Source organism: Monodon monoceros, unplaced genomic scaffold (assembly GCF_005190385.1).
Source record: "Monodon monoceros isolate NGI ecotype Baffin Bay Population unplaced genomic scaffold, NGI_Narwhal_1 Super_Scaffold_12, whole genome shotgun sequence".
NCBI classification, from domain to species: Eukaryota; Metazoa; Chordata; class Mammalia; order Artiodactyla; family Monodontidae; genus Monodon; species Monodon monoceros.
In genome coordinates this window covers 7,314,473-7,340,595 of record NW_021703768.1, presented here as the reverse complement: position 1 = coordinate 7,340,595, position 26,123 = coordinate 7,314,473, and the positions used below count along the sequence as shown (strand labels likewise).

At 42.2% G+C, this 26,123-nt stretch overlaps 1 protein-coding gene across 2 annotated transcripts in view; it reads right to left on the bottom strand.

Moving 5' to 3' along the window:
• The window catches only part of ADCY2 (adenylate cyclase 2), a 433,385-nt gene that overhangs the window by 61,221 nt on the left and 346,041 nt on the right, over positions 1-26,123 (bottom strand). For both annotated transcript variants that reach the window (XM_029217111.1, XM_029217112.1), the window contains exons 15-17: positions 24,297-24,381; positions 10,778-10,915; positions 2,952-3,071 (exon numbers count right to left, since the gene is read on the bottom strand). In XM_029217111.1, coding sequence (XP_029072944.1) covers positions 2,952-3,071; positions 10,778-10,915; positions 24,297-24,381 — 343 coding nt within the window. The remainder of the gene's footprint in view (positions 1-2,951; positions 3,072-10,777; positions 10,916-24,296; positions 24,382-26,123) is intronic.

Sequence of the window (26,123 nt, the reverse complement as noted above, 5' to 3'; positions counted from 1 at the left end):
GCAGATTCTCAACCACTGTGCCACCAGGGAAGCCCTCTATGCTTTTTGATGACTATTATAAATGGCCATTAAAGTTAGTATTGCAGGGTGAAAACTATGTCTGTTTCTATGATTTTTGATGACTGTTATAAATGGCCATTAAAGTCAGTATTGCAGGGTGCAAACTATGTCTGTTTCTATGCTTCTTGATGACTGTTATAAATGGCCATTAAAGTCAGTATTGCAGGGTGCAAACTATGTCTGTTTCTATGCTTCTTGATGACTGTTATAAATGGCCATTAAAGTCAGTATTGCAGGGTGCAAACTATGTCTACTTCTATGTTTTTGATGACTGTTATAAATGGCCATTAGGAAGAGCTGTATCACTTTTTACCTCCTGCATCAGTGCCTGTGGATGCTCCTTCACATCCACTGTCAACCTCAGGCATCATATATGATGGGGTTTGAGAGTAATAATGCAGACATCATGCACATCCACAAATGGCTTTCCCAATGTTCCTTCCAATCTATTAAGAGGGAAGCCAGGATGTCTCCAGGCTCCTCTGGGACCCCTAAACTCATGAGTTAATAATGTCATTTCTGTACAGACAGTACATGAGCATGAGGGGCTTCCTTGGCAAAGCCCATCATAATCCTCTTTCTGAGGACTTATTATTGGAACAATAGTAGCCTACTGACTAAGTCTGACCTAGATTTTGAAAAGTCTACCGTGTGCTTTTTCAGAATCGTTGAAGGTTGAGGAAATGTTCTTTTTTTGCCATTTTGGGTTTCTAATGATTTGCTTCTTCTGAAAATAAGATATCATGTACAGACTTACTTAAATGAAATTCAGGTTGATGACCTTATTGCTGTTAGGGGGGCCAAGGACGGTGAGCTGTTCAACCCAAAAATATTGGATAGAGAGATTTTCTTAAAAAGATGATTTGCCAGCTATACTTTCCTTTCCTATGAAGATGCATATTTACTCTAAGTTGTTAAAGTGCCTTATGAATGCAGCATGGGGATGGTTTGGAGGCTCGTCCTCCCTCCAGGGGCCGATGGACCATGTGTGTGCTAATGCCATCCATCCAAGGAGGAAGAGCCAGACCACACAGGTAGTTTGAATCATTCTCTAAAGAACGGGGTTCCAAACTGCCCACAGTGAGGTCACAGCCAATAAACCCTCATCATGAATCCCATCCCTCATTTTTCACATAACTGAAATAGAAAAGATGGTGTCCAGTCCTCCCTGGGGTTCACAATAATGCCTAACATGAAGGCCAGGACCCCGTGGATATGGGACGAAGCTTATGTCATCTTCTCTTCCTGAGTCTGTGGGGACATTGCTATGCACTCCGGTTAGCTGTCATGGCTTAAAGGAACACCAGATGCGCCTACTCTCTGTACACAGAGTTGTGAGCGTCCCAGGAAACTGAAATGATGAGATGGGAAAAAGGATCAAAGCCTAATATCAAAGGGAGAAAGAAAGGAAGTTTCCTTTATCACCAGAGCTAGTGAAGTTTTAAAAAATTGGTAGAAAAATTTTAAAATATACATATTAAATGACCAATTTCCGTGCCTGGAATATGTGACACAAACAAAATGGGAAGAATCTATGCTACCTTTAGACGATTATTCAGAAAATGGAAAGGAGAGTATCAAAATCATTTTTTTTTTGCACGAAAAATTCATGGAAGAAAGAAGTTATTAAGCAGTAAATAATTGATTAACTCCTTTCACTTAAATGACTGATGTGTTAGTAAGTTTGGAAATTTCAATCTAGGCCCTTAGTAAGGGTCAGTTAGTAAGGAGAATTTGAAGATACAATTACTGGACAGCATTTGCAGCCAAAGGAGAGGGAGAAATATGAGCTGTGGTCCCTGTCATCACAGAGTCAGGAAGCTAACGCTAATTCACTGGAACAATTAGCAAAATCTGTACGCAACAATTCAGTGACATACAATCGAATGCTACATGCTGGGATACATTCTATAAAATGTAGCATTAAGATAAATTGGTGCAGCCACTATGGAAAACAGGATGGAGGCTCCTCAGAAAACTAAAAATAGAGTTACTATATGATCCAGCAATCCCACTCCTGGGCATACACCCAGAGAAAACTATAATTCAAAAAGATACATGTACCCCTATCACAGCACTATGCTCAATAGCCAAGACATGGAAGCAACCTAAATGTCCATCGACAGATGAATGGATAAAGAAGATGTGGTACATATACACAATGGAATATTATTCAGCCGTAAAGAAAAATGAAATAATGCCATTTGCAGCAACATGGATGCAACTAGAGATTATCATACTGAGTGAAGTAAGTCAGACAGAGAAAGACAAATATCATATGATATCACTTATACGTGGAATCTAAAATATGACACAAATGAACTTATCTATGAAAAAGAAACAGACTCACAGACATAGAGAACAGACTTGTGGTTGCCAAGGTGGGGGGAGGGAAGGAGTGGGAGTTTGGGGTCAGCAGATGCAAACTAGTATATACAGAAGGGATAAACAACAAGGTCCTATGGCATAGCGCAGGGAACTATATTCAATATCCTGTGATAAATCATAATGGAAAAGAATATGAAAAAGAATATATATATATGTATAACTGAATCACTTTGCTATAAAGCAGAAATTAACACAACATTGTAAATCAGCTATACTTCAATAAAAAAAAATTAAAATGTAGCATTAAGAGAATAAAGGCACGAGTCATCCGTGAGAGCCTCAAAATGCCATTGAAAGTTTTCACATGTGGTCTAATCGGTGCCCGTTGGCTGCGACTTTCTGCTGAAGCCTGGCAATTTTTACTCGGTCAGGACATACTCAGATATGGAATCTGAATAAGAAAAGTCAAGTCTACAACAGATGAGGTGCAGGCCACGCCATTCAATACGTAACAGCATACAGGAAAACAACACAAGAAATAATAACGAGGGAGATGTTCTTACCGGCAGGAAAAACAAATTTTGCGCACGCAGCATTGCTACCTGACTATATAAGGCAGGAAGACTTGTGTTTGACGCATTGGCAGTTGGAAGAATTGTCTCCTCTGACTCGCTCAGGAAAAACTGCAAGGAAAGCGTTTTTTACAATGAATTAGTGCAAAGGAGAGTAAAGAGTTAGCAGGTGGGTGCTAAGTTTATTAATGAGTTGTTTTGTCACCTCCGTGAGCAGGACTGTGTGGGCAACTCAGCATCTTTACTTCCGGGGCTAATCCCTTCATCTTCTCTTTGAGGCTTTCAGAATTTCTATTGAATAAGTAAATAACTCTTGTGCTCTGCACTTCATAGTGAATTCCAGAACTCCCGAGTTAACGTTAAAGACAACAGAAGCACCTTGTTAAATATAAATTTTAAAATGAACCAAGGACAGGGCAGAGGGTTTGGTTAGAATTATGACCTGACATCACAACCCTCACACTTTCAATTCTGCAGCAGGAGATCGGAGTCTTCACAATGTGTTTTTGCAGGATCTTCACCATCATGGCTCAAACGTTAAATGAGTCAATGCAGTTATATGAGTTTTTTTTTATATTAAAATAATTTTATGGGGAAAATGCAGTAACTGGCATTGTCTCTATTATTTGTGAGTGCTTGGCATCTCAGGATCACGAGGGATTGAATTTCGAAAGGAAGGATGCTCTTAGGACTATTGGAAAGGGGGTCCTGATTTCAAAAGGAAAGAAGTAATCCTGAGAAAATAAAAATGATTAGCTCTTATGTAATGGTCACCAATACCAGCACCCAGAAGGAAAGTGTCACTCTCTCGCTCTCCTTCTCTGTCTCTATCTCTGTTTCTCTCCCTTTCTGTCTCTTTCCTAGACGAGCTGCAGCATAAACTGTTAGGTAACCAAGGATCAGTTACTTTCCATACCACGGCTGCGGGTCAGAGAAGTGTTCAGTGAAGGTAAACTAGAGAATCACTCAGGCCAGGTTCCCTTATGAAAGAGATTCATCCCATCCATGAAACTAGGCTAGGTCTTCGGCACAGGGCTAACCATCCATATTCCAGGTCTAAAAAGTAAAACTTCCCTGTAGCGTTTCAATGGTTGCTTTTGTTTCCTTCCTTTCTTTGGTTTGTTTCCTTTGATGGCAGAGTTTTTGTCAAATACCTACAGTAATTTACTGAGGTAAATAAGAAGGCATTTAAATAAATATATGGATATATTTAAATATACTAAATAGTATATTCTTGAGAACATTTCCTCTGAGATTCCAAGAATGATACTAGGTACAGTGTTTTGGCCCATTTGATAAAATGCTGCAAAACGCTGATTGAAAAGTCAAATAAATGTAGTAGATTTCTTTATTTACTACTAAAGAATTTATCAAAAATGTCACAACCCCTGGCTGAAATATAAATGTGCTAATTATTTGGAAAAAAGTATATCAGGAAAAGAAATGAAGTAATTGCTTGGCAAACATAAGGTTCCAAAATGTTAAAAATTTAGATTTGACTGACCCAACATACAATTGATTTAAATATTAAAGAATCAAGATACAACAAATAGAGGGAGACTGTTTAGCTTGATAGGTTACTAGCCTCAGGCACCTGAGCTCTTAAAATAATTTTAAAAATCCTTCTTGATTATATCAGCATATAAAGGAGAAACTAAATTCTTGCTGTACAATGAGTAGAAATATATCCTGTGAAAGTTTTGTCTTGCAAGGACGCACTGCAATGATAAGATGGCTTGAACTTGAAAAACAGTGGAGAACTTTAAGCAATACATCAGGAATGCTTCATTAACCCCCTTCTGCTACTTTTTTCTAGTGTTTAATTAACTACCCCTAAAATCAAGAACCTCTTCATTCTGTCTATGTGGCATCACACTGCAGTTTGGAATCAATTTTCCTCTTCTGTCCCCTTAGTCACTTTAAAATAACAAACTCCTAATTATAGCCAGTCCAAGCTCGAGGGTTATCAGTCCGCATCCCTCTCCCTTCCGTGTTAAAGCGCCACAGTCTTCTGCACAGAATGAATTTCTAGTAACATAATTATTTGGGGGAACGCCTCTCGCTCTATTTTAATATTCTACAAGCTTTGTCAGAATTGGGAAAACGATACCCTCATCCTGGACAAGATATCCGAACTAGGTGCCTATTTTTAGCCCTCCTTCCAAATTTTACATTTCCCAGGCAATGTGAAACATCTCAGAATTATGTTTTTCAAATAATATTAAATTGTGAACATGTGATTTAACACCGTGTTAAGAGCCTGATAACACCATTGCTTGTCATTTGGTTGGAAACAGAAGTAATTAACTAATTAGAATTAGATTACCAATTAACTACTAGTTAACCACGGCTAACTCCTTGTCTATGTGGCTCACAAAGCTGGGCTACTTATAATATTCTCTGGGAAGTTTCTCAGAAAAGTTGCAAAATGGTGTGAGGCATCACATGACGACACAGTCAAAATGTCAGAAAAAAGAAGGCAGAGGATTTGAGCTTCTCAGACATGGTTCTAAACAGTCAGCTGGAAACTAAAATGGAACAAAACACACAGGCTTTTTGCAATTTGCTACCCAAATCCCTCTATTTGAAAAAAAAGTCTGGATAACTGACTGTTTTTTTCCACTTTTTATTGGGGTGTTTGGTGAACACCAGGTATTTTAAATGTCCTGGTGGAGTCTCACAATTCATTTTAAATAAACCTGACCTGGACGTTTCGTCATTTATATTAGAGTGTAATGAGAGTTAAAGGAACACCATCCCTGTTGACCCCAGCTCTTGTAAGGGCTGTGAAAATTCAGCCTTGGGATAAACATTAGGGACTAAAAATCCATGCGGAGGCTCAGTGTGGAAGGGTCCATCCACACGGTCAGTGGCAGAGGGAGCTCGCGGGTGGCCTCAGCCCTCACATCATCCCTAAGGCTTCTCTCCTCTCTGAGGTAAAGCGAGTGATGGTGGTGATGATAGAAAAGTAGTTAATAAGGGCTGTTTGCCACTGGCTGGAAAAATCCAGGGCAAACTGAGAGGTTCCCCCGCTGTGGAGGGACTGGGCATCAAAGCGAAAATGAGAACCTTAAAAACATTATTGGAAGTGAAATAAACCAGACACAAAAAAGACAAATATCATGTAATCTCACATATACGAGGTATTCTAGAGTAGGTAAGTTTATCGTAACAGAAAGCAGAGTAGAGGTTACCAGAGGCCAGGGAAGTGGGAAGTTATTGTTCATGGGTATAGAGTCTGAGATAATGAACAAGTTCTGGAAATAGATAGTGGTGATGGTTTGCATAATACTGCAAAGGTACTGAATGCCCCTGAATTGTACACTTAAAAATGGTTAAAACGATAAACTTTATGTTATATACATTTTCCCCAAAGGAAAAATAACAAACATTGAAAACAGAAAAAGAAAAAAAAAAAAAGGAAGAAAACATTTTTGCCTTGTCTCTAAAAGAATGCTTCAAAATCACAGGAGCTACAGAAGAGGATGTGAATGTGCTGTGACTTTAAAAAGATGAAGTTTCCTGACAGAGAATTATCCTCCCAGTGACTTAAGCACAGCTTGCTCATGAAGGCAGCCCCTCGCCTAACTCCCACACAAAAGAGCTGCTCTTCCCTGGAATGTGAGTCCAGCACCTGGATTAGCCTCATGGGTTAATCACTGCTAAGAAAGAACAAAACTACAACGTGGGGATAGGGCTCAGTTAGTCTAGGAACTGTATTCTTAGAAGAAGTACCAAGATAAGTTTAAAATCTATACAGGTACTACATTAAATAGAAACCTCTCCTGGATGGAGGTTTGAAGTGGGGCTAGGAGAAAAGGCACAGAAACACCGCTAGGAGCATTTGACCGCGTGCAGGTAAAAACTGTACCCGCATCCCCAGCAGGGGGGTCCATCTTCCCAGAATGTGAGTGAGGGACCTGGAGCCCACTTCCCTGGCGTGGCACCCCAAAGATGCTCAATTCTACCAGCCCAGGTCTCAGTGCTGCATTGGCACCCCCTGGTGATGTGAGTGACCCAAGGGACTTCACAGCACCGTGCAGTGTGGCTGGGGACACAGGACCCTGTGTCTGCCTTATGCAGTCAAAATGCAGGAGGTCGGGGATCCAAATAGCTGGAGAGCATTTCTCTGTAAATCATCAGATGTGTTCAAAGGTGGCACCCTGATGGTCCAGTCCTTCCCCTTCTGTGATGAATAAGAAATGACAAGAAAGCTCAAGATCTAGGGAAAGTGATTTCCTTTGTCTACCTAATGCTGCATTTCATAGTTTTGTGATGTTTCTTTGAAATAAATACAAGGAGAACATCTGCATGGGAGGGAACCACTAATTTCACCAGGTATCAAGAAAAATAATGGACACAAACAAATTAATTTAGCTTGTTCCTTGTCCCACAGCCTCTAATACCAAGGGGCAGCTCAGCGCGTGGAGCCTTATTTCATTCTTTCTCAAAGCTCATCCATCAGACTTTTAATGTGTCTCCCATAGACCTCTCGACCTCACTTGGCAATGCACTTCCTTCTTTCTGAGGAAGGAAAATGACATTGGAAGATGTGTTTCCGGTACAGAAGATATATTTCTTCTCTCCAAAGGGATTGCAGTTACTGTAAAAATATCTACTCCTAAATGCTGAGCTCATGCAACATTTATAGACAGTGATTGAACTGCCCGTCAATCACTAATTATCCTAGGAGAAATACAACCAGCTTCGAATAAGATTTGTTTCCCATTTCGAGTCTGTCTTTTAAAAACTAGGTGATAAATCCTGGCTTTATAAGGTCAAATTGGATTTCATGAAATATTTTTTCTTTTTTAAAGGGTTGCCTGCTTACACATTCATTCATTCATTCTCTCATTTAGTAACTACGGAACGGCCCCTCCTTATATAGAGGGTGCTTTCCCAGGACACGTGAAAAAATAAATAAGTAAAATACCCCTTGCTCTTAGGTGTGTGGATGTTGTGTTACATGTGTCACCGCTCTGGATGTGTGCACAGGTGAGTGCACAGGTAAATGAGCACACAGGTGAGTGAACACACTCTTGAGGGATGAGGAGACGATTATAAGGGCACAGGGGGTCAACACTCGTCAGGGCAACGGAACACACTCGGTGTTTGTTGGAACCGCTCAGAACTCTAGCTACTGTCCTTCAAGTGCGTTCTGTTTCTCCCAGACCCATCCCCTCCTCCTTCACGGTGGAGCTCACTTCTGTCCCAGATGTCCTCCACAGCTTGATTTACTAAGCTCTTCTCAGAGCTTGCTGGCACTTTCTCCTGGACAGCTGGGTCTCAGGGCAGCAGGACTAATACACGCATGCCTGTTATAAAGTCCAGCACGAGGAACCCATTTCAGGAAATGCTCATGTTTCTCCAGTCTCTCACCACTGCCCTTTGTGTCTCTGTCCATCTTCCTCTGTGGTGATAGATTCATATGCTCATGCAGTAGCATACAGCCTGTGCAGGAAACCTAGGGGTCCTAATGGCTAGTGAGATACTTGCTGAAGGGCTCTTCCAGGAAAGGCCCTCTTGTCTAGTCTTCAGTCCCTCATGTCACATTCCTCACCCTGAGGGCTCCCCTGCTCTGGTGACAGCTCTGGGGCCACAGTCACAATATCCTTGGGTCGTCACGCAGAGAGCCCTTGGCCCACGGTCTGGGGCCCTCGTGAGCACGTGCCTCAGGTTGACTGCTGCCAGCCTCCCCTGGAGCCCTTGCGATCTGAAGTCCCTCCTGAGCAGGGTATTCTTGAGGGAATTACCTGTCCAGACAGGGCACCATTTCCCAGCTCTTCCCCAGTCAGTCCTGACGAAGCCCTTGTTGGAAATAAATGATGTCATGGTCTAGGTATGCCTGAGACCTAGAAGAGGAGGCCTCCATCCCTGGAGGGAAGGTCTCATCATCCCTGGAGCAGAAAGACAGCCTCAGATGCTGTGAGTGTCCAGGAGGGGGCTGATGAGCCTGGGGAGAAGTCCGGGAGGAGGGGCCAGGATGGTGGAGTTGTCATGGTGAACTTGACACAGCAAGACAGCTCCACATAGGAACACAGGCTGGTCCTGGGGAAGCCTGCTGGCTGCGTGGGCTTGACTGCCAAGCCCTCTCCCCGCAACAGACACCATTAGTTCTAACTGCACAGGGGCAAGTGGGAGCAGCCCCTTCCTGAGCTGACCTCTGAGGCTGAGCAGGTGGGTAGAGGAAGGCGAAGCCATGGTGACACCTCTCACTGGCTTGTGCCTGGGAGGACCTACAGTAGGGCCCGACCTCATGTCCTTTCTCAGGAGAGCTCCTACAGGGAGCTGGGGCATGTAGTTAAGTGAGGTGGGAGAAGCCAGCTCACTTGTCCTCCAGTTAAGCACATGGGAGGACACTCAGGAATCCGTACCCAACCTCCTGATGGGCAGGAAGTGGGAGGAAGGAGGGCAAGCTAAGGCTTCTCTGCCACCTCCTTTCCAGGTGCCCTTAAGATGGACTTCGAGGCAAAGTGAAGTGGAGGAAGGGGCCCTCCCACCTCTGCAGCTGGCACCTCAGCCCATCTGCCTTCCAGCTGGCATCACCCTCACCTGAATCTTCAGGTGTGTCTGGAGAAACTGTACGACCCATAGTACAACATTGAGGACAAATCCCAAGCAAATATTCAAGGTCCTTACCTACTCCTTCAGCCTTATTTTTTTGCTGCTACTTGGTACAAATTTCTCTCTCTTCTTTGTCCTAGATGCCAAATGCCTCCCTTCCTTCTCATCTTCCGTCCACCATCTGGTGGAACTCCTTCTGCCCATCCTTCAGAATCCTGTCCCGCGGCCTGGCTCCCCTGTCCTTGCCCCCTACACACTTCCATGGTTGGCTCTCAGACACTTTTATAAGTTTTCCCAGCTGTCGGTCTCCTAAACTCCACTGGGAACTCCTGGGGGGCAAACTGTCTTTGGGTTCTGAGGATCTAGTGATGTACCAGGTGCATATCTATGCTCAATAAATATATATATTTTTTGCTGAATGAATGCTCATTAGTCTCACCTATGAAAACTATGTCTTTATTATGTAACACATGCGCCTCTTCTCCACAACCTGGTTTTGTGTTTCCGGAAGGCAAGGAGTATACTCATGACACTGCAGTTCCAACACTAGTAAAACACCCAACATATGAAGGAAATTAACGCCTTATGGTTGATGGTGATGATGTCAGAATAATAATAAAGTTGTGTCTCAATGTGCACTGATTACTTAAGTGTCTATTTTTAAGGCTATACCAATAATAATATTGATACAGTAAGAGCGACCACTGGTTCAATATTTACCAAATACCTCATGCCGCCTTAAGTGTGCTCGGAGCATCGGTTCATACCTTAAAAATCCACCTTGGCAGAGAAATGTGAGTTCTCACTGAGAACTGAAAGAAGTTCTCAGTTTTCTCATGAGAAGTGAAGTGGAGCCTGTGGAAGTTTGTAATGAAAATTCTCCAAAATCGAACAGCTGGTAAGGTGGGAGCTGATGTTTGAAATCAGGCCCTTTAAACCCCAGAGCAGGACACCTTTCCCACTGCACTCTCCTTAATTTGCTGGTTCTGTTACCCCTGGCTGATCACCCTGCTGACATTTGGTGGCATTTCTGTAGCCGGAGCCAAGACGAGCTAGGAGGTAGGAAACCGCTGGAAGGAGTCTCCCTCCCTCGCGGTGGTTTCCCCAGTCTGCAGCCTTTTCCCTTAGCGAAGCCGAAGCTGCAGCGGTTGAGGGCTGAATTTAACAGGCGGCAACTGGTGTCACTGAAGGAGCTGTGGGAAAGGTTTCCAAATCCCATGAGACAGGCACCGCCTGGCGGGGCCCTGACTCACCATGTTGAACACGGCCATGGTTAATATGATGGCCGTGGTGATGGCCGTCAGGGAGATCCGAGGCCAGGGGCGCTTGGCGATGATGCCCGACGACTTCAAAAGCCACAGGAGAGAGGCGGACGCTTTTTTGCTGCATTGCTGGGAGGAGAAAGAAAAAGAAGTGCGTTGCTCTTTTATGTATTTTCTCAAGTTTCTCAAGGATGTTTAAAACCACAGGATGCCTCGATACTCTTCACAGATTGAAGAAGTAGACTATGTTGGCATCATTGTTACAAATTAGGAACAAATTAATTATGCTTCTATGACAAATTAGGATGTGCTTGTACGTCCTTTAAAAGAGACCTGAGGGCTTCCCTGGTGGCGCGGTGGTTGAGAGTCCGCCTGCCGATGCAGGGGACACGGGTTCGTGCCCCGGTCTGGGAGGATCCCGCATGCCGTGGAGCGGCTGGGCCCGTGAGCCATAGCCGCTGAGCCTGCGCGTCCGGAGCCTGTGCTCCGCAACGGGAGAGGCCACAACAGTGAGAGGCCCGCATACCACACACACACACAAAAAAAGTAAGAGACCTGAAATTATGTTAAAAAATTCTTCTGGTAAAGGAAAAATATGCCAGGTAATTAAACCACTCTGGGGGATGTGTTGGGTCTCAGATCACAGCTGTGAGGAGGCAGGTTTCATAAGTTCAGGTGATTGACGCAGAAAGCGATCAACACGCAGCTAATCCTAAGAATACAACCGGACCATAAAATAGTTTGGTGCCTGTACCTGTGAAGACAACGCCCAGCGTTCTCAGTTGAGGCTTGCGGCGATGGCTCGACCTCATCCCATCCTGCTAGGGCTTCCTCCACGTGGAGAAGCTCTACTTTTAATTATAAAAAATTTTATTTTTGATTGTGTTAAAAAATGTAAAATGGACCCTCTAAACTATTTTTAAGTGCAGAGTTCAGTAGTGTTACTGCATCTGCACTGCTGTGTTACAGATCTCTAGAGCTGTTATCTTGCACAACTGAGACTCCACACCCACGAAACAACTCCCCTTTCCCCCGGCAACACTATGCTACTTTCTGTCTCTAAGCCTCTGACCAGTCTAAGTACTCATGTAAGTGGAATCATGCAGTATTTGTCTTTCTGTGCCTGGCTTACTTCCGTTGGCGTAATGTCCTCTGTGTTCATCCACGCTGTAGCCTGTGACAGGACTTCTTTCTTTTTATAAGGCTGAATAACCTTCTATGTATAGGCCACATTTTGTTTATCCATTCATCTCTTGTTGGACACTGGCGTTGGCTACAGTGAATAATGCTGCACTGAGCGGCATTACAGTTTCTAAGAAGCTCTTTTTGTGTGGAAGGAACTGAGGTCTTTATAGAATGACAGCCAGCTTTCCCTCGCCATCTTCTGTGGGCCAGACTCTGCTCTGTGGGAACTCAGTGATGGGCTGAGGCCTTGAGGCCACCTTCCTGGGGCAGCAGCATTGTGATGTTCACCTTCGGCCTGGTGGTGAGACAGCAGAGTAGGCAGAATCCTAACCTGTGGGTAACACAAACCTGGCCAGTGCCAGGTATCCCGGTACCCACCGGAGTGGGTATTTACATATGTTATCTGATCTGACAGGCATTCTTAAGAGTTCTCTAGGGATCTAAATTTTAACTTCACCCAAAAGGGACTGTGGATCCGAGGCCACGTGTCCTGGAACCATTTAAAAAAAGGTATAATTTGGAAAAAATTCAGAAGGAGGAATAAATATACACTTATACACGTTTGACTTGCACTAGTAAGTTAATATGAATGATAAAACTGTTGCGACATCAATAAAATTCAAATAGAGAATATTCCTTAATAGCACTAATAAACAGTGCTTTTATTTCTCAACCTCTTTCACATTTTCTTTCTGCTTTATTCTTTAAAGTATTTTTGACGTAAGCACTGCAATTTGTTAACTGTTGATACAACAATTAAATGAGACTGTGTGATACTGGATGAGAGGTAGTGAGAAAGGTAACCGGCCCTGTGGCTCGGCATCAAGTCCCTATAGCTGTTAAACTTTCCGCAAGTTAATTACCCTCTCTGGCCTCAGTTTCTTCATCTCTAAAATGAAAATAATAGTGCCTGCCTCGAAGTTTAAACGAGCTACGTAAGGTGCCCAGAACAGGACATACGTGTTAACTCTTCTTATATTTGTGAAGAAAACATTATATTTCTCAGAAACATTTTAGTGACTAAAAATTTATTTGCTTTACATCTAGATGAACAAAAAACATTTTTTCCCTTCCATTCCACTATAGTCTATTTTTTCCCCTTCAGATCCTGATATAAAGAGATGCAGAACATTTGTCTACAGCATACATCCCCCAATCCCAGGACAGTGTTTAGGGCTCACTCCTTGGGCAGATTCTCCTGGGTCTTTCTCTGGTTTCTCCTACAGCCTGTCTGAGAGAATGGGGCAGTGCTGCCCTGGATTCCAGGGGCTGCCAGGAGCTGAATCACTGGCTGGCAGCCAGGCTCTGCAGAGCACCTTCCCACCAGCAACTCAGGGGGAGCCAGATTTATGCTGTAAGCTTCTTCCCCAAAGCAGGGTGTGGACGGGGGTTGGTGGTGGCGTTAAGTCTGTTTTCCAGTGAGATGCCCTTTAATGCTGTGAACATGCAGTGTCTTTCAGGGTCACGCTGCTGGAGGACACCCACCTGAAAGTGTACCACTATTGTTCAATGCATGCTACTTGGAATAATATTAACACCACAGACCACAGTCAGATCTGCATTCTGGAGGAGAAGCTATAATAGAGTGAAGAGCAGAGATTCAAATAGAATATCATAGTCATCCAGCTCATATTCCAGTAGGAGATGATGACATTTGGCTGGATTCTGGCAAATTAAGGCAATATTTATGTATTTGCATCCTAAGTGACTAGGATTAGTGTTTTTATTTAAAAGAAAATTATTAAAATGGATGCTTTTGTGTCTGTACACAGAAATTGTCAATAGATATGATAAACATTTTAAGAGCAGAAAACACAAAACTGCTATTTTCGGAGAGTATTTAAATCTAAATATTACATTACAGATTCCATGTCACAGTCAATTAGGTAAAATATTATCTGGCTATTACACAGACATACTATTGAAATTATGAAATTTAAAAAATTACTGTTTGAATTTTTAGAATAATGCATGGTGATAATATTGCCAAATAGGCCATCTAATAGGAATATGTTATATTCTGCTTACAGACTAGGCATTTGCTGAAGCAGATGTGGGCAGACACACGTGAGTTTTTTCTGCTCCCGTGACACGCTGGGCAAAATTACAGACTGGTGGCCCTAGAAACTACTGCCTCTGTGTGCCTACTGTTCATGTGGCAGAATGTCCTGGAAATCTGTCATGTTCCTACTCAGCCCAGCAAAGAGCACCCTTCTTGGAACTGCTCACTAAAGATGCGTGGGGTTGGCGTGCGTTGGGCTCAGGACACCGGATTCAGGATGCGGTGGGTTCAATTCCTTCTCCGTTTAGTCTTCCTATGTGACTCCAAGTCCCACCCGTGAAATTGTTTTTAAACCTATCAAGCCAAATACTCATTGTTCTCCAGCTCATGGAGACAGGCAGCCTCCCCTGTCTTTGCATCCTGTCACCAAGTAGAGGCAAAATAAATACAACTGTTCTGAAATATGAAAACTGGTAACACTGCTGGTGGCAAGGATGAGGAAATAGAAGATGATGATGGAGATGGGGACCCTGAACTACAAAGACAGCGCGGGAAGAAGAGGAGGAAGATACAGACCTTAGGGGGAAGAGAAGAAACCAACGATGGGAGGAAAGGAGAAAAAAGACTAAGAAATTAAGATGGAATCCGATTAAGGAAAAATGGGAACATTGAATCCATTTGTAGCTCTGAATAAAAATTACAACTTGGATCTTAGCATGATAATTTAGTTCAGTTTATTCTGTTTTGGGTTAAGTATTCAAACAGAGTCCCTAATGGAAAGATAAAGTTTATCAAAATTTACACCATCCTAATGAGACATTATAAATGATAACATCTCAAAGAATATTGTGGTGTTTATTCAGAAGATGCTACGCATATGAAAATGAGAGCATGCCTGCTCTGTACTCATGGTAGTCGTTCTATATGATCTTTGCTTTAATCACTGGCATCGTTTCAGCCAAATCTGTTTCCTCCCTGCCGTGATCATCAGTGAGGCTCACTGTATCCTATGATTGCCTCTTCTTCCTTACAGCGAGCTCACTGTAAGTAAGAAATGTTAGAAATCCTTCTAGAAATGCTCTTGGCTGGTAATGTCACATGCATCCACTGATAAATATGGAATTGGTACTAACTGTAGTGGGAGATGTAAAAGGAGAAAGAATATAAATTTATATGAAAACCCTATGGTGGGGACTCCCCCGATTGCGCAGTGGTTAATAATCCTCCTGCTACTGCAGGGGACATGGGTTCCATCCCTGGTTCGGTAAGATCCCACATGCTGTGGAGCACCTAAGCCCATGAGCCACAACTACTGAGCCTGTGCTCTAGAGCCCGTGAGCCACAACTACTGAGCCCATATGCCACAACTACTGAAGCCTGAGCGTCTACAGCCCGTGCTCCGCAACAAAGAGAAGCCACTGCAATGAGAAGCCCACACACTGCAACGAAGACTCAGCGCAGACAGAAAAAAAAAAAAAAACTATGGTGGAGTTAGTGCTTGGGACGGTGAGCAGTGTGGGTTGCTAGAAAGGGTGTGGATGAATGTTAATGTTCTTCATCCAGAAGAGGCAGAGATTCTCCATGTAAAAATAAAATGCTCTTAATCTGTGTTTTGGATTTAAAAAAAAGAAAAAAATATCTCCACCAAAAATATTTTCCATTTCTTCCTTCCTCCCTTCCTTTTCTTCTTTTTGAAACTTTTGCACTGGAAACAACTGGTAGTCTCTCTTTCTAAAATTCCTCATAATTTATGTTATAATTATTAAAGCAGGTTGTGTTTGCAGTCTCATTAGTGTTCCTTTTGAAAATAAAACGATGTACCTGAAAAGAAGTAGGTCCTTATACAGGTGAAGTTTAATACAATGAGAAACATTTCAGAAGGTTATAAATATATCACAGTGGCTGAGTAACAAATTTTTATTATTAGAACTCATCCTAAAATCTTGCCTGAAAGCTATGGTGAAGTTTATCATGTAAAAATGCACTTTTGTGTAGTTGTCTAAAGGAACACTTTGCCTTTCCTACTTTGGCATTTTAGTTGGGCAGGGACTATCTTTTTGAATGGCAGCAACAAGTTGCAGCAATAATTACTTAAAACATTTAATGTCACAGAGACTGATGTGTCTACTTTAATTATTTAATTGTCCTTGGATTTCCCACAGACTTTTATTTCACCCAATCATATTTTACCAAATCAACCTGTTTCTTTGGTATGCCTTGGCCGAGCCATATTCCTCTGTCATTCATCCACTGTGTGCTCCTCATAGCACCGCCCACATTGTGTCATCTTTGCTGACACGCTTGTCTCTGGTCATGTGGAGACCTGGTGGGGGACAGTGGCCTCCTCACGCCCATCTGTGTTTTTTTGCTTTTTTTTTTTTGGCCACGCTGTGCAGTTTGCAGGACCTTAGTTCCCTGACCAGGGATCAAGCCTGGGCCCACGGCAGTGAAAGTGATGAGTCCTTACTGCTGGACCTCCAGGGAACACCCATAACCCATCTTTGTATTCCCAGAGGCAGCATGGTGTTTGGCAAACAGTCAGAACGTAATAGATACTCGCTCAATAAGCTCCCTGTCCTAACGATGGACCCAAAGAGAAATTCCTGTGGGCTGGGAACAAAGAAGGAGATCACTGCTAGCGGGACTGAGGCTGTGGGACTAGCCTAGGAGTGTCCTGAAACTGGACATTACCTAGGGCTGGGCTTTTAATGCCCACAGGGAAAAGATGTTGCCTTGGGTCTGCCAAAGGTGGGCAGCTGGGACCAAGACCCCTGAATAAAACCAGAAGCCTCAGAAGGCTATTCTCTCCATGTGGAGAAGTCTAGAAGAACTCCATACACTAGATCAAGGAAGTACCAATAAACTTCCAATGATAATTCAAACTCTAAATATGGGTGTTGGTTTTGAAATCACATTATCTGCTTCATGAGAATTCCAAGGTGAGTGGTTATCAATCAGACCAAAAACCAGAGAAAGTCCTTGGGGCTCCAGCTGCAGCAAGAACAACACTGCTTATGAAAAATACTTCACATCGCAGGGTGCAGGGCACGTCCCAGTTGGGAAGGGGGCAGTCCCTACTGAATGATCTCATAATAAACAAAAATTATGAACTACATAAGAAGACCTTACAAGGAAGAATAAACAGAAATAACAGATAGTAGAATTAGTATCACAAGATCTGCAATTATTATATCAATCTGAAATAGCCTGTAAAATAAGATTAAATTAATAAAAGATGGATTAGAGTTCATAATGAATAATCAGTTAAGAGAAAGCAACAGGCATATTTTAAAAATGAGCTCCATAGACTCTCTAGAGACAAACATGTAGATATTGAGATTAAACACTCAATAGTTATGCTGAAGAGGGTAAGATAGCTTTAAGGAAACAACCTGTAAAACAGTACAGAAATATAAAGAGATAAAAAGTATGATGTTGAGGCACAGAAGGTACAATAAAAAGGTTCAACATACTTGGAATGAAAGTTTGAGAAAAATAGAACAGAAAGACAGGGAAAGAGGCAAAATACAAGGAAATATGGGATGACAGCTTTGTGGACCTGGAACACAATATGAACTCTGTGGCTGAGTTAATGGACTGAGTCGCAACCAGGAAAAATGAAAGTAAACCTATTCCTTAACACAAGGAGTCAGTTGACCAAGACAGACAAAGAAGAAATCCTACAAAAACAATTAGAGAAAAGACATCTACCAAGGAAGAACAATTAGAGTAGATTTCTCCTCAGTACATTAAAATCCAGGAAAATATGGACTCATGTCTTCAAAATGTTAGAAAAATTATTGACTAAATTATTAGTCAGTGAGGAAAAAAGGCTATTTTTTAATATAAAAGCTGATTGAGTATATTATGCACAGGCTTTCATGGAAGGGATTACAAAAGGAATAATCCTATGGAAATATGGACAATGCATCTGGAGGAAGGAATGGCATTCAGAAGAACAGTGAACAAAGAGATTGTTAAACAAGAATAGTGATAACAATGAACAATAAAAATAGTTTAAATTTTAAAAATCTAAACAGCACTAGCATGGATGATGGAAAAGGATGATCAGATTTAGAGATTTAGATCATGGTCCTTGTATTCTTCACAAGAAGACGGAGAAAATAATGGACCCTGCTAATCATGTGCATGTTACATATTTTACGTTAATTGCTAAAAGAAAAGACTTGGATAAAGCAACTGCCAAGTCACTAGAGGCAATAAAGGAGAATAAACTCCATTCGTCCAAGAGAAGGCAGGAGAGGAGGAAAAATAAGCAGAAGCAAAGAACACACATGATGGATAAAAAAAGCAAAATAAGACTAGCAGTAATTATAATACACATAAATGTACTACACTTGTCAGGTAAAAGAAAGAGACTCTTGGATCACAGAACGTAACATACACTTAGATGTCGTTTACAAGAGACACACCTATATAGCAAGGAAAAGCTGAATAAGAAGATGGGAAAAGGGACACTGGGAAAATACTAACCATGAGAAAGCTGATTATGTTGACATTAGAGAAAATAGACTTCAAGGAAAAAACACTCCTGTGGGTAGAAAGCTTTTTTATCAGCTGGTGTGTGACCTACTTTCCTTCCCCAAGACAATCTCTGTGTTTGTGCTTTCATCTCTGCCTGGAACAACGTTGGTGGGCTGATATCATATTATCTCTGCTATACAAAGCACAAGAAAACCACATTGAGAGAAAAAAATTCTCCTGACATTTTCTAACATTTTCATTTGCTGAATCTGGCATACTCCTTCTAAAATACATTTCATCAAGGAGGTTTTTTTTTTTTTTTGGTGTGTGTGTTATTTATAGTTATATCTCTTGTATTTCTTCCAGAGATGTAAGTCTACTTCAGGTAGTTTAGAAAGTTAAATTTGGCAGTAAGTATGCACTTATTATTATTACTACTACGATGATGACAGCTATTATTATTTTTTATTGCTGAGTGTCATGAAAATACAATCTCTTATTCTACATCTTAGTTTCTACTTAGATAAAATGGATTCTTTGGATTATCAAATAAAATAATATACATTGAATGCACTTTAAAGGGCTCTCACATATGTAAAAACATTTTTGCAAAGTATTATTATTAAGGATGCTTCCTTACTAGAATATTTTTGAGTTTAAATCCGCTTATAAATTAACAATTTTCCTCCATTTTACTGAATGACTCTTAAGATGGAGTTATACCTTGCCCAGAATCCAGCTTTATGGAAACTGAGTCAACAGCTACATATATTGGAAACCTAGACTATGAATTAGGTTCTATGTGAGGTTATCTTGACTGACTTATGTGACTCTGACCAACTGATGCTTAGCAGTCACCAGAGACAACCTCAGGGCCATAATGGCCCATGACCAACAATGTGGTCATCCCTGCTTAGTTCTGAGCACCTGTCTGCCAGTGACTCTCCGCACACAGCCTAGCACCCTCTGGAACCTGCCTCCAAGGGTTCTAAGGCTTGTTTCCGATGGCTCCAAAACCTACTTGCTCTACACTACAGGGCAAATTATGTAGCCTCTGTGGGCTTCTGTTTGTTTCATTAATTGAGAATAAGCATTCCCTCCAAGGACTCTTGTGTGGTTAAATAAGCCAGCCTATATAACATGCTTAGCAGAGTAATTTTAATATAATATAACATTTATTATTTCTAAACTGCAGTGAGGTCAGATACAGAACTGTTCATGGGATCTTGCCCGTCATAAGCAGTTTACATTGGTTCTGAAGGTTCTCATCCAAGGACAGGAAACCTTTGCAGATCTTATAGTGATCACATCCCTGATCCTGATCCAAGGCCTCTGTCTCCAACCTCAAGAGATCTGCTTACAACTCCTGCATTATTTTTCACGGAGGGAAACTTTTAAGTATGTAGAAACGGGAACTCATTGAAGTGAATGGCATCTCGAGTCCTGGATTCCTCATCCACAAAATGCGGGGCTGACCAAGGTTATCTCTTGGGGCCCTTTCAGCTCTCAAGTTTACAATTGTGAAATGCTAACCAGTGTCTGTTGTAGAAAGCTAAGCACCTCATAAGGGGACCGATGCACAGGCGGTGAAGGAGGTCTGACAAGTGAGAACACGGGATGATGGTCCAGGATGCAGGCAAGCCAGGAGCTTGCCAGAACTGGGAGCAGGGATGCGGTGACTGCGAGCTGAATTCAGAGCCGCGAGCTTGGGGGAAGTCAAGTCTGGGCGAGGGTGGGTGTGGGATGTTCTCTGAGCAGTGGTGCCAGAATGTTGCCTTTAAGGTAACCGACATTAAATATTTATCTTGTGTTTCAGGTGCCTGAAATACTCAATGAAAAAAACAGGGCTGAGGTGAACTCACTGATGATTTTTTTCACCTGAAAGAATACAAATCAGAATAGAAAATAGGAAACCCAAACAGCTGGCACTAGGGAAGCCAGTGGTGGAGAAGGAGGGCTCTTCAGAATTAGTTTATGAAGGTTAGGAGATTATTTCCAAAGGAGAAGTCAGCCCGAAGCACGTCAGAGGCAAGGAATCACGGTGCGTGAGAAGGAATTTCAGTGCAGTGAGATGAGGGCCGTGGACCACCATTCAGTCCTCCGTACATTCATTTACACACAGAGCCCATCCCCACGCCAGGGCATCTGGAGAAAGAAGGATGAACACGGGCTCTCAGGGCACATAACTCTGCCTGAGGATGAATGGGGGAGGGTTGGTGAGACAAGGGAGGTGCTACATGGAGCCAGATGAGTGGAGAAAGGAAAAAGAACCTCATGGAAATCAGAGAAGTCCAGTAGTGCTTACTTAGCATATGCTCATTACAAACTCGTTTATGAAGTTGGCATTCTGCTGGATTCCCTGGGAGATAGAAAGCAAGTGTAGGAAACAACCTGGCCTTAAGGAACCTACTATATACAAGGAGAAACAGCAGTCACACTCACCAGAAAGTAAAAAAAAATGGGGGTCAGAGAGATGTTATATGATCGGGTGTTATATTACATGGTGCAGATCCTGAGTCCCATGGTGCTCAAAGAAGGACACATCACAAGGGCTGGTGATGCTCCTGAGAAAGTTTCTAGGAAAGCGAGCAGGTGCAGAGCCCACCCCCATGGGCAAGAACTAAGAAGTGGGCAATGGGGGGGAGGGGAGGGCCAGCACTGCTGGGAGAGGCTCGGGGAAGGTGTGGGCTAGGGTGACCAGAGGGAGAGGAGAGGCCGGGCTTCCCACAGCAATCATGATTATAACAAACAGATTCCCTGGCAGTTTTCTCTGAATGTGTCACTGAACACATATCTTTTTAATCAATGGGAAAAATACTGCATTTCCTTATCACTCTTATTTTCTGCCCACTTTGATGTTTCTCTACCTTTTTATCACACCCAGCTGAACAATGACCCATTGACTGTATCTACTGTGTTGCACTTTTTGTGCAACAGAGGATAATAAAGGTAAAGGTCTTGGAGGAAAAATATCTGTCAGGCCTACCTTTTCTCAACCTCCTTCATAGATGTATTTTAATTTCTTTCTTCATACGGAGAATTTAATACCGATATTAGCATTGATACTGCCTTTGGCATTTAAGTTTTCAGAAGGTGAACATCAGTTAATAGAAGATGAGTCTGGGATATTCAGCATTCTTTCATAAACTCAGTATTTAATCCATAAATAAGTGCAAATCAAAATAAAACCTCATACTTCTCTATGACCACTGTGGAATATTTGTGATATACATAGGTTTCTTTTCTTCTTCAATTTAAATTTGCTGTTTGTAGAGTGACACAAGTATTACATTAAATGTCACATGTAAGAACTGTAAATCTTTTTTTTAAAGAGACAGAAGCAAGCATTTATCATTTTGATCTTTGTTCAAAACACTATGAGAACTCATATTAATTTTTAAAAAGTTAATGCTGTTGTTTGTTGCCTAAAAATGGGTTTGTCTTAAGTGCTCTAAGAATAGGCACTCTAAAATATGCAGTGATGGAAAATAATGGTAGCTGCTGTTTGTTGAAAATCTGTTGGTATCCTGCTAGGTCCTTACCATTTAATATCTCCAGTCATCCTGAGAAGCTGTGAGGATGGTTGATGTCCAATTTCCATGTGAGGAAACTGTGGCTTGGAAAAGACTTAACCAAAGTCTCAAAGGTGATATATGTAGTTTTTGACCGAATTTGGAGGGTAGAATAGAAAGCACACTTAAAGCCTTCTGCATGACTATGTTTGATGTTGAAAGATAAAAAAAAAATCCTTTCAGAATGTTTTAAAGAGTGAAAAGAACCTATTACTGGAATGAGAAGAATTCCTCTTTGAATTTTACCAGGATTACATCTGGACCAAGCATCACAGCTGGCCTCTGGGGGCAGACTCATTCACGGATCCTATTGATTCAAGTTTAGAAAGACCAGATGTCTTCAAGTTTGGTCTTCCTGACCACTTCAGCAAAGTACAGGCTTCCTGTGAGGAGGAGGTTAAACACTAGTTCATTTGCAGTCTTGAACTTTTCTCTTTGAGACAACACAGAGTTAAGAACTTCCTAGCATCTGGTGTGTGGGTGTCAGAGTCTTGGGAAGCCCTCGGGGAGTGGGAGGAAACAGGAGCCAGAAATGTTGGACCTTGAACATCCTGAAGCACCACTGGCAGGTACAGGAGGGACCAAAAGCCACGAAAGGTTCAACAGTGAGGTCAGATTATACCAAGGCTGAGAGGGGAGACGTTATATAAGAGCAAAGCATTCCCACCAAGGCAGCAAAGTTGCTCAGGAGATTCTTTCTCCCTCCTCTGGCTCTGTTTCTTTCCTATAGCAACTTAGATAGTGGAAAGAAATGTCAGTTTGAAACCCTAAATATACACTATATTCCCGCCACCCCCAAGACTGGATTCCTTGGAACAGAAAAAGAGAAGGATGGCTACTTAGACACAGTGGTAGAATATGCTTTAATTAGAACAGGGTTTGGATTTCCAACGGAACCACAAATGACCGTTTCTCTTCTGAAAACCTGAGAAACGGCTGCAGAAGTCTTTTGGGAGACAGGAAGAGAAAGGGTGGAGTCTGTGTGCTTTTCCACCCAAGGAAAATCTGAACATAGAAAGTCAGGCTCCCTTGTATGTTAAGAATTCCTTGTATCTTAGAACTTGACAAGGATTCCCGTGGTCAACAGTTACTCAATCTTCACTACAACCTACAAGGTCTTCAGGGGATTTTTAAGAGACTCAAGATACCATGTGTGCATTCGAGGAAATCAGAAACAACAGTTTCACTTTTGGAAGAGTTTCCAATCCAATTGGAAACATCTAAACTATGATATAGCAAACAAAACCCACAAAAGTTTGCAAAGGTACAAGGCAGAGGAGGCAGTGTCTACTGTCCAGAGGTAGGGACATGCTTTGGAATCTTAACCCTTTTTGGCCAAGTGATTTCACATATCCAACTAGAATGCACCCAATGCTTGGAGTCTGGTTCATAGTGGCCTCTCCTGTTTCAACTCACCTCGGATGAACAAAATGAAACCTTGACTGTCTTTTGGCACTCCTATCTCATTGTTGGCTTTTTTTTTTTTTGCTGTATGCGGGCCTCTCACTGTTGTGGCCTCTCCCATTGTGGAATACAGGCTCGGGACGTGCAGGCTCAGTGGCCATGGCTCACGGGCCCAGCTGCTCCGCGGCATGTGGGATCCTCCCGGACCGGGGCACGAACCCGTGTCCCCTGCATCGGCAGGCGGACTCTCAACCACTGCGCCACCAGGGAAGCCCTCATTGTTGGCTTTCTTAGGGTGCTCTCATGGAGCTAGGGCCACCCAGTAACACTTGCTTTAGACTCAAGAATACAGTGAGATTTAATTCTTATATCCTGAGCTAGCATTTAAACCATAAGTGCTGACAATGACTAGTTTTAAATTAAAACACTAAGAGATATTTTTACATTTGCTATTTTCATATTTTCCAAAACTTTATACCTTAAAAGTTGACATTAAAGACACATTTGGTTTACATTTTAATTCTCCCGGTCATTAAAAGCCTCCTATTACACTAGTATTTGCTGCTATAAATACTCTGAAAACTTAGAGGAGATAAAAAAATGTTGACAAAAACAAATAAACATAAATACAATTTTATAGCATGATATCCAACATTTCCAGTAACCTTCAGATTAGTGTCTTGGCTGTGCATGGGCTGCCTCAGTTTATACTCTGGGCTGTTGACATGAAGAGTCCATATTTCTCTACTTGGATGTATATCTCCTGAAATAGTAAATCAACAAGCTCCCTGTCTTGAGGAAAAAATCAGTTTTCATTCAATGAGCACACTTTTCAAAGAAGTTCCATATTTGAAGTACCTACCAAAAGCTGTCCAGCAAAGCAGACGAAAAGGATAAAGGCAAGTGAGAGAAATGCAGCTCCAAAGGAAATCCCGAGAATGGACGTTCTACCAGGAAACAAAAAGGAACAGGTTAGTGTGGGGATAGCTTCGATTTTTCTGGAAAGCCATCATGAATACTTTTGGATTAATTAGGGTTTCATTAAATGAGGACTTCAAACCTCTCTAATTTCTTGAGAAATGAAAATGGAGCTAAAAACAGACAAAGATACGTCCATAGAAAAACATCTGTGGTTGTGTCTGATCAACTTGCTATGACCCATTAAAACTGCCCTACAATCATCAGTTCTTCATTAAGGAAAAACCATCTTTTTGTGACTTGCCTCTGCAACCAGCACTCTCATGCCCACCCCTGATCACGTCCATCTCGGTCGGTGCCCTTTTCCCTTCTGTTGATGGCAGCTGCTACCTCCAGGAGAGCCTCATCTGGTTTGCTTGGAAACACTGAGTCCTCACCCTCCCCAGGACAATCCAACCAGATACAATTTCCTTCAAGACTGATGCAGCTAAATGTTTACTGAGGTTGCCCAAAGATTTCACAGGCCGTGGCCTTTACAATCTTGCATGAGCCAATGAACACACAAGCTTCCTGTGATCATGTGAAAAATGTGCCCACTGAGTTACAGGTTCTGCCACCGACAGGTTACAGGTAGATAAATGTGGCCATAAGAATTGTATGCATTTCCAAGAGGTCCTTTAAATAATTAAAAAATTCAAGGCCTCTTAAAACATCATGTAATCCAAAGGAAGCAGTGTTTGGGGTATTAAAAAAGATGAGCCATAATGAATAATTGGATGAAATTCAGATGCAGCATCCAAAGAGAGGTCAGTGATACCTGAAGCCACAATGGAAGCTCTTGCTAATGAGGTCGGCTAGAGATACCGAAGAGACAGAAGAACTGGCACTGAGAAGAGTACGGGCACCCTGAAAGTAAATCCACTGAAAGGAAGACTCAGATGCAAACCAGCAACAAGCTGAAATGCCCAGTGAGTGCACAGCTGTGAGCCCCTTGGGGAGGGAAAAGAGGCAAGTAATCAGTGAACTGAGTAATCCCCTCAAGCCATCAGGATGGAAAGGGTCCACTCAGCTCACACTCAGACACCTACTCTATCTTGAGAGATGATTACACATCAAGCAAGATCTACAAAACCTGGACTTCAAACCACTATGCACTTGAACCTGACCTAATGATATATTTATGAGGTAGTGAGTTAGCTCCTAGACGTGGTGCACAATGCTTTCAAATACCTGGCCTGATAATGACATTTGTTCACATCTTATGAGTAACAATAAGTGTCTGCTAGGAAGGTGTATATATACCAAATACACCTGTTTGTTGACTAGTCTCATGGCCAGGCCCATACTGGGCTGGAATGGTGCAAAGACGAGTACAATGTCATCCCTGTTTTGAGTGGTTCACAGCCTAGGAAAGGGAAGCACCGTATGCCTCCTTATTTCCCTATCCCAAACACCCCTTTTTTTCAGACATCACTCCTTAGAAGCCAAACTCTCAGCATCTCCCCATCACAGACTCTCAGAGCTTCCTATTAGCCAGGCAGTGTGGAGGGAGGGAGTGTACGGAGGGCTCTCTTTACTCCTGTGACCCAGGAGAGACACAGGAACTCATCTGCTAAACTTCCATTTGCCGTCTTTCTCATGCATCTTTATAAGAGAGCTCTGATGGGTTTTCTTTGACTCTGTGCTCTCTTGGTTCCTTGTTGGTGTCAAGGTGATGCCAGCTGCATAAGGTTGACTTCAGAAACATTATAGCTTTCTCTTAGGTCTGAAA